We start from the raw sequence: 9,051 nt of genomic DNA, 5'->3' as shown, positions 1-9,051 counted from the left end.
TTTTTAAATAAACAAATCTGTATTAAAAGCTAAAGTTGTCATTAGTCTTATTTAATATCAATAATTTTCAAAGAAATCAAAGTTTGGGTTTTTATCAGCTTTACGCCATAATCATCAAAAATGAACAGCAATAAACAATACGCATTGCTCTGCACAATAAATATGAATATCCTAGAAAATATTTACTTTGTTCTATGTTTTGCGTATTTTGATCTCTGGAAAGTATTTCAAAAGTAGGCGACTCAAAAACTCTCCCATGTCACTGAAACAGTTTAATGTTGCCTTGTTGCTCAGTTGTAAACTGAAAACACTGGAAGCTCTTCAGCTGGATGAAGTTGCACCAAGAGTTGCGTTTTTTTTTGTCCAACATTTCCTCAAAACACAGTGAAAACCTAAAAGCTGCACACTTTTAAAATGACGTCAGTATAAAAACAAGTACTTTAAACACAGTCACTATTCACACGTGGGAAATATTTCCTAGCGATGAGCGGACAGCACACATCACAATTTTACATGAATAAGAAAGAAATAAAACCACAATCATACAATTGGAATCCTATTATGGTGAGGAAATCCTCCCTTTCATTCGACAGTTCAAGCTCTCGTAAAACAGACGGCAAAACATGTACAATAAAATGGTCTCGTTTAAAAAACAGCATTTACAAAATTAGGAGACATCGTCTAAAAAAATACTCTTTTAAAAACACGTCGAAACCAGAAATATCTAGATTTCCCGATGCCAAGCGGTGGCTTAAGTTAAACGTTGAGGGTTTCTAAAGGATGGGAGTCCGGTTGGTCGCTCCGGTTCTGGATCCTCACAGTCCGGGCATGATGTAGGCGATGTTGTCCAAGGTGTTTGACTGACGGGGGAGGAGGAGAAAAGGTTTCAGGAAGCAGAACATTTATTTTTTTTAAAAAAAGGAAACGTGTGCATTTATATTTCTCAATCTTAAATCTGACAACCCTAAATAAAATCTAGTCCTACCAAAGTGCCTTAAGGAATCATCTAATTATTTCACGGAAAAACTGCGGTGTGTGATCTCAGTATGTGAACTTAATAACAGAGTCCAGGTTCAACTCCAGACACAAAGGTCTGTCACAATATCTAATTTTGAAATTATTGTGATAAATGATAATGTTGTCGATTTGAGACCCATTTTCAACAAACATGATGATATAATGGCTCAGGGTTCCCACTGGGATTCGGAAAAAGAGAAATTCCATGACTCTCCATGACCTCCGATATAATTTTCCATGACCCATGTACGACAGGTTGAGAAAGAAAAGTGTACGACTGACAAACTAACCCCACCAAGTTGGACTACAGTAAACATGTAACAGTGTAGAGCTGGCAGATATTGAGGAAACATAAATGACAAAAATGGCAGGTATGAATTGAAAAATGTCAATATATTGACTGAGGAATCATATGATGATAATGTCGACACATAAACAAAAGCACATTAAAGTAATGCAAACACAAGATGGTACATGTATGTAGACGTTTGCTTTTACAAAAGTTTAGAACAGACAGGTGTGGCACATAGTTTATGTAAATTAACATTGTTTTCTGTGTTCGGTTCTTGGGGTTAAATCACAAAGATTTGATCACTTTAGTTATAAAAATAGAGAGTAAATCATTCATCACCAGTCACAGTTTGACATAGTTGCCATTGCCAATAGGGGGCAGTATCGCTCCACCAATAATAAAGATGGCCGTTGCTAAGACGGATGTTTGTAACCGCTGTGTAGCGATGCTTCTAGTTGAGTTATTTTGTGTTGCACAATAAAAGACGCTGCTGTTACACACCAAACAACGTCTCTGCATGTCCGATTCAAAATGCTGGTGACGCTCCATGAAGCTCAGAGGTTTTCTCTGTCTGAGAGCATCCGGTTTTATTTTTTTAAAGGTTCATAACACACAGCGCAACACCACTAGTCTTCAACCAGAGGTTTATTTGACGATTAAATATATATAGATATGGATATATATCTATATCTATCTAAAAAAAATTAAAAAATTCCTTACCAGGACGTTTCGAGGGCATCCGTTTAGCTGCGGTATCTGCGCTGTGAGGCACGTCAACGGGCCGAGCGCACACAAGATGGAGTCCAGCAGAACGGACAAACTCCCAGACACTGCCACCATCCCCTAAAAACAACACACCGTCACTCACAGGCTCTATTGGTTTCCAATTGTGCGTTTTGCTTTTTCTTCCATGTTTAATTATTTGCGACCCGGAAGCTCGCCTCTGTTTCTTGCAGCCGATGGCCGATGAGCGACAGGGACTCCCCCAGCAGCTGCAGGTGAGCCGCCGCGTCGATGGGGTCGACGTCCGGCACCCGGGCCGGGGACAGCGACACGGTGCCGGGCGTTCTGGTCGGCGACACCAGCCCCGCCGCCGTTCCTACGACTGATGGCGAAAACCGCAACTTAGACACAAAAGCAACTAGATCACACAGCGAGGAAGAAAAAAAAAAATGAAATGCATTTCCTGCATAAATGTAGCGGGAATGCTACAGGCTGGATGTCTCTGCTGAAAATGCTAAAGAGCTGTTGAGTGAAAATAAGAAGAAACACTAGAAAAGCAAACATCTGCTTGAGAAACAGCATTGGTTTCGCAGGTTTAAATGTCAACAAAGTACCGCAAACCTTTTAATCAAACTGACTAAGAAGTGTGTCCACAAGATGTTTGTACGCTCAAAGAGGAAACCTCTTGTTTTCATCATTCTTGTTCTAAAGCACCAAGAATGATTGTTCCAGGTCTTTGGACCCGTTTCATTTAGACTTTAAAGCCAAAATTACAAATGTCTCCTTATTGTTTCATTGACAAAACTAATGTAATGTCTTACAGCCAGGCGTCTTATGTTGGAAACATAAGATTCCAACTGAAACAAAAACAGGAAAAAAAAAAAAAAAAAAACGTAAAAAGAACAAATGGATAAATATTCCAAAATTAGAAAAGTTGTAAATAGCAGAAATGAAAGCTGGAAGAAAGAGCGGAGTCTTTTACAGGATTTCTGCAGGTTTCACCAACACAAGTTAAGACTTTTTAAGACCATCAAGAATGAAATTTAAGCCAGAAATGTATAAATGATAATTGCATATTTTATATAGCAGTCAACAGCGAAGACGAACGCTGTCCAGCCAGCCAGCGATAAATTTACACTTTACCCATGATAGACGCACTAAAGCTAGCTAGTAAGGGTATATTAGCAGCTAGTTAGCGGTAGCCACAGCTACCTCGAGTCACAGAAAGGAATGATCATCTTTACGCCAGATCATTACAGACAGAAAAGTCCCATGAGAAAAAAAATAACATGAGATTAAATAGTTCAACTACGACTAAATTTAAGACCTGTAATTACATATTTAAGGCCAACTTGCACAAATTTAAGACATTTTCAGGCCTTAACTTTAGATGGGTGAATTTAAGTGTTTTTAAGGATGCGCTGACACTTTGTTTTACTATTTGAATAGTTAAAACAGCCCTAAAAATGGCAGAAGCTACAGAATATTTAGTAGCATCCCCCCAGTTAGCTACGAGGCAAAGCTCCCAGGTACCTTTGGTTTTGCCGTCGCTGGAGGACTTCTGCTTCACAGTGGTGGCCTCGGCTTTGTTCTGTTTGTGTTGCAGATACTGGGCCTTCTGCCTCCACACCTGAGATTAAAGCAGAACCGCTAAACAGTCCGTCAGAATTCAGAACCTTCCCACAGTCAGAGATTTCACTCCTCCCTAGCCCGTTTTTAAAAAACAGACATCATTCATCTATGGCATCTAAATGAAACTTTGAAACTAAATATTTAAACCGAATAGTTAATTAATACTTATCCAGACCTGAAAAATACTTCGGTTTACCTCATAATACGTTCAAAAACTCACCAGTTTGTCTTTCTCAGGCATTGCCTTCCACACCTCTGCCAGCTTCTTGCTTAGTTCTCCAAAATCTGCAGATTACACACACAGCGTTGCTACGAGAGCTTTAGGTCAACATGAGGGAATAATGTCCGTTTACCCACCTAAACCTGGATGCTCTGCATTTATGTTCACCCTGTACTCTTTACAAAACACCTGATACGCTGTTGTTGTCTTCTTCTTGGTCTACAAGGGGAAAAAAAAGGGCCCAATCAGAGGACAGGAAGTTGAAAAAGACCTAAGAAATAAAACCTGAAATGAAACCTTTTCTTTCTCCTTCTCGTGTTTGTCTCTGTCTTTATCCTCTTTCTTCTTCTTCTTTTCCGTGGTTCCGTCATGGCCTTGGTGGTGGGGAGTGATGGGTTTGCTCATGGCGTACATCGGCCCGACCGCACTATGGCTGACAGTGGGATGGGAGTGACTGTGGCTTCTTGACGATTCTGGGGAAAATGGCACCAAGAGGAAGACATTGCAGAGTTTTAGACGGACCACATCTCACACTTTTTTTTTTTTTTTTTTTGCTTTTGGTCAGCCATGAAGTATGAATGGTTATCAAGCGTTTCCATAGCAAACGGTAACCAGGGCAGCTGCAATCAGATAGGAAAGTGTTGCGGTTTGCTGCTCTGCTGCATTCATTTACATCAGAACTGAGAAGATATTCCAGGACAGGAAGTGCCGTCACAGTATTGAGTGTTTTTGAGCGTTTGCTCACCTGTCAATGTCTTTCCTTGTAGCCGTCATTCCTTATCATAGCATAGCGGGTTAATGTTTAACACAGGAATGCTGTACATGACGTCATTTATGGCTGTTTTTATTGGTGGAATGGAGGCATTCCAGCATGAGAAAAGTGAGACACAATCACAAAATCAGAAACAGAGAGAGTGAACAGAGAACTCACCTCCAAAACTTTTGCTGTGCTTCTTGTCCTTCCCACTTTTGTCCTTGTCTCTGTCCTTCTCCTTGTCTTTCTTCTTCTTGCTTTTCTTGCTCTTCTTCTTCTTTTTGGACATGTGCGTATATGAGTCGTCTATGATCAGTTCCCCAGCCTCCAGTTCTCCACCAGATGAAGAGCTGTCGTCTCCCACGCCTCCTCCGTAATGACCTGGTGAGGAGAGGAACCAGCATTTAGAAGAAAACTAAATATGGCAATGACTGCGTACCGCAGATTTAATATCATATCTGGGACGCGCCGATCTGCTTTTTTCATCTCCGATACCTGATATCTGAGGTTTGGTATCAGCCAACTCCGATACAATACAGAAGTCGGTGCTGAATTGACTTAAAACGTTTCTTTTTATAAACACTGACATAAATGTACTGAATGACACATTTATTTGAGCACTTTGAAATACCTTGCTGCTGAAATGTGCTATACAAATAAAATTTGATTGATTGATTGATTGATTGATTGATTGATTGATTGATTGATTGATTGATTGATTGATTGATTGATTGATTGATGACTCTGCACCAGTACAGTTAGGAGTATAATAGCTAACGTAAAAAAATAAAATAAAATAAGGAAACTGATGAAAACAATGTTGACTATTCTGGTGAAACATCAAAAATAAAACTACCACAAACCTTATGCAAATTGTGCAGAAAGTATGATTAGGAATTCTAAATATGATGTAAAATAACTAATAAAGCATAGAATTAGCCTGAATAGCAAAGATGCAAATCTTTCAGTGTCTAGAGATTCAATTCTGAGTTTTAGGGTCATGATTTCATAGTGAAACAATTTTTCTATAGAAACGGTTTTGCCTGAAAGGAGGAAACTACAGTGTAAACAAAACATTTAAACCAATTCTATAAAGTTCTGTACTGTGATACAAGCAGCAAATACGTTCAACTTAAACGTATTTTAAAATTGATTCTGGAGGATTTTGAATCAAATAAGAATTTCCAAGATTAGGAATTACGATTCTTTATAGAATTAATTTTTTGCACCTGGACTCCATGGAGCTACCCATGGATCAGGCTCATTGCTGTGGAATTTGTTCCCAACATGTAGACCGATGCAGGTATTACTCTGAGATCGGTGCGTCTCGAATCTGGAAACATTTACGTTTTGTTATTTTTGGGGGTTTTTTACCTTCCACCTCCACCTCCTTCCCCACCACGGGCAGCGGCTCTCTGCTCTGCGCCGCCTTCTTCTTGGGCGACTTGGACGGCTGCATCCTGTCCCTGTCCTTCTCCTTCTTCACGCTGACCTTGGACGGGTGCGGCGTCACCGGGAAGCTCTCGGGCTCCTCCTTCTCCGGCGACATGATGAGCTTCATCTTCAGCCCGTCGGCCTCGCGCAGCGTCAGCGGCTCCTCTTTGGAAGCGCCGCCGTGGAACAGGGACGACTTGGAGGAGGAAGAGGAGTGCTTCTTGAACGACGACGACAGAGACATGGGGCGGGAGTGCGATGAAGAGTGGCTCCCTTTGCTTCCACCGCCGCTGCCCTCGCGTTTGCGGTCCTTGGAGGAATGCGAGGAGAATGTCGGGTAGGAGGGCTTCTTGTGCAGGTGAGGGCTGGGGTCGGAGCCCGTCGCCATGGGGGAGGTGATGGCCTGCAGGAGGCCCATCGCCGTGTCCGCCGGGGATGGGGAGGAAAGAGGCGGAGAGCGCTCTGCTGACTTGTGCTTCTTCTTATGAGGTGGCGGGCCTAAGCCGTCGTGATCTGACGGAGACGATGAAATGACAGTTATTCAAGCTACTTGCAAAAGTAAAACATGATTATGTGTTTTCCTGCCACATAATGTCATTTCCCTGCACAATCAAGTAACTATGGTAACTTCAGTTGTTAAAAAAAAATGCTATTTCTTATCAAATATGACCTAAAGGAAATTTGACATTGTAATTTAAACGCCTTGAAATTGGGCCTCTGTCTCTTTAAGAAGCTCCTGCTTTTTCTGAAACTCCGCTTTCAGGAAGTCGTCACAACATGGCTCCTCTTTTAACTCGTTAAAGTTTTAACCAGCACTGCACCAAGAAGTAGCCATTATAAGAAGGTCGGAAACGGCAGGAGGAACTTCGCCCTGGAAGGCAGAGCTAGAACCACCCAGGTGTTTTGCACAGCTGAATGGTTGCCATGGCAAATTAAAGGATTTCTCAATCAAGGCAGCCCCCATTTTGCGTGTTTTTGTGAGGGAATAACATCATAACATAACATAAAGCTCAAAAAAGTTGGTTTTACACAATACTGCCCCTTTAAGGCACATTATCACACTATACACTGCAGAAGTATTCACACCGATGAATTTATTCCAGTTTGTTTCCTTACAAAATCAAAGTTTAATGTCACTTTGGAGAGAAATTTATATATAGATATATTAACACAAAATAGTGCATAATTGTGGGGATTGATGAAAATCATACACAGCTTTCTTTCTTTTTCTAACCAATAAAAATCTAAAAAGTGCTGCACCCTTCAGAAGTTACTACGGTGATGGCAGTAGCATGCTGTGGGGACGCTTTTGGACGCTGACAGAAGAAAAACTAAACAAACTGTATTTTCCAGGCTATAAGTCACTTTTTTTTCACAGTTCGGCTGATCTTGTGACTTATTTGATTTTATTTTTCTCTTCATGAGGCTTTTTTTGACTGATGTGACTTATAGTCTGGAAAATACCGTAATTTTAATTGGAATTAAGATAACATAGCAGAAATTCTCAACCACCCTAAACACACAGCCAAAGCTACAATCAGAGGATTTAGATGGTAATGAACATGTGTTGGAATGGCCCAGTCAAAGTCCTAAATCCAATTAAAATCTACAGTAAGACATAAAAACCGAGGTTCAAAGAGGCCTTCAATTCATTTTGCATGAGCTTGTATCATTTTGCAAACCAGAATGCAAAAAAATAAAAAATTAAATAAAATCTTTATTCACCAAAGTTTTAACCTCTCACCTCGGTAATGGTGGTCGTCACTGTGCTTCTTCTTCTTCTTGTGCAGGTCTCCTCCCAGCATGAAAAGCTCCGAATCCTAATTTGAACAAATGCAACACATTTTACACCACTGTAATCAGCATTAGCATCAGCTTACAGTGTGTGAAGACAAATCCCATACTTTTGGGCGTTTCTTGGAGGACTTTCGTACTTCTGCAGCGATCTCTTCTTCCTCTCGTAACAGATCCTTGTAGGATCTCCTCTTCTCCCTCTGACTACGCCCAGCAACGAGGCCCCCGTCTGCCCCCATCTCTAAAATATGACATTTGTCCAAAAATGCTTTAGAAAAGGCAGAATTCCCATCATTGCTCAAGACATTCTCCTGCAGCATGATGCTGCTGCTGCCATTACATCAGAAACACAATGAGGTTTGACATAGCCAATAATTTCTTTACCCTTTAACTCCTCATAAGCCATGGCTTCCTCTTGGTCAGCTCTTTTTCTTGTTTTGGGATGTAGGCAGCCCTGAAATTAGCATAAGGTCCTGTCAAACAAACAAAAAAGATGGAGCCTACAGTCAACTTAAAGAACAAGTGAGACCAGTTCAGAGTGGAAAAGGTTCCGTCATTACCTTGCGTGAATTCTAGACAGACTCCAACCAGGAAGATCAAGGAAACGGACTCAAAGTGCGACTAACTCGGGAAAAATATTAGCATTGGGATTGTAAATGAAACGTCCGTCATTCATTAAGCCGGTGACGAACAGTGAGCTAAACTAATTCCCGCCTCCTTTCGTTAAGATACACAAACACACCCCCTTCCTTTTCACTAAGTCTCTCCACAGCCAGCACATTCCAGTCTTGCGTCTCTCTACGCCAGTTTGCAGCCAACTGACCGGTAAAGGCGACTCAGGAAACACTGAGGCTTTGCCTGAAAGCTAGGCCGTACTTGCTGGAAAGTGGACTACAAAACGCGGCGGACGTGCATTCACCCCTTTTATGCTTTTACAATCTATTGCTCGGTAACACGTGTACATTACAAGCACTGAAACGTGAAAAAACCCCGCGTTCGTTCAATTTTACTACCTCAACGGAGACCTCCAATTTACGCGGGTCCATTCGCCATCTTTATTGTTGGCAAAACAATTCGTCTGAAAGAGGCGTGGCTTTCGCTGACGCAGCCAATAAGCGTGGGAGAAAAGTGAAACTTTTACATTTACTTCCGCTAATGTTCCGTCGCTACTTTTTTTGACAGTAG

The 9,051-nt window shown here is 41.2% G+C and overlaps 1 protein-coding gene across 3 annotated transcripts; it reads right to left on the bottom strand.

Annotated features, from left to right (window-relative positions):
- Positions 1 to 252: 252 nt before the first annotated feature.
- On the bottom strand, positions 253 to 8,956 carry hmgxb4 (HMG-box containing 4). Of its 3 annotated transcripts, none has more exons than XM_023349459.1 (13): positions 8,427 to 8,956; positions 8,251 to 8,320; positions 7,977 to 8,107; positions 7,817 to 7,892; positions 6,013 to 6,585; positions 4,816 to 5,019; positions 4,182 to 4,357; positions 4,022 to 4,103; positions 3,885 to 3,949; positions 3,566 to 3,662; positions 2,251 to 2,414; positions 2,030 to 2,152; positions 253 to 860 (listed from the first exon to the last, which is right to left on the bottom strand). In XM_023349459.1, the coding sequence occupies exons 2-13, from the start codon at positions 8,270 to 8,272 to the stop codon at positions 816 to 818; spliced, it is 1,758 nt and encodes a 585-aa protein (XP_023205227.1). In that variant the 5' UTR covers positions 8,273 to 8,320; positions 8,427 to 8,956; the 3' UTR covers positions 253 to 815. The 3 variants fall into 3 exon arrangements, with proteins under 3 accessions (XP_023205227.1, XP_023205226.1, XP_023205228.1); XM_023349458.1 differs by having other exon boundaries at positions 8,251 to 8,339; positions 8,427 to 8,955; XM_023349460.1 differs by having other exon boundaries at positions 8,251 to 8,339; positions 8,880 to 8,947.
- Positions 8,957 to 9,051: the final 95 nt, after the last annotated feature.

The sequence above is a fragment of the Xiphophorus maculatus genome, chromosome 16 (genome assembly GCF_002775205.1).
Source record: "Xiphophorus maculatus strain JP 163 A chromosome 16, X_maculatus-5.0-male, whole genome shotgun sequence".
In the NCBI taxonomy this organism is placed as follows: domain Eukaryota; kingdom Metazoa; phylum Chordata; class Actinopteri; order Cyprinodontiformes; family Poeciliidae; genus Xiphophorus; species Xiphophorus maculatus.
The sequence above is the reverse complement of the archived record's forward strand: the minus strand, read 5'-3'. Positions and strand labels throughout refer to the sequence as shown.

Coding starts and splice junctions, on each gene's coding strand:
- hmgxb4 (XM_023349459.1), bottom strand. CDS start 8,272: ATGGCTTATGAGGAGTTAAAGG. Junction 6,586..7,816: donor TGACGACCACCATTACCGAG/GTGAGAGGTTAA, acceptor CGTCTCCGTCAG/ATCACGACGGCTTAGGCCCG. Junction 861..2,029: donor GATGCCCTCGAAACGTCCTG/GTAAGGAATTTT, acceptor CTCCCCCGTCAG/TCAAACACCTTGGACAACAT.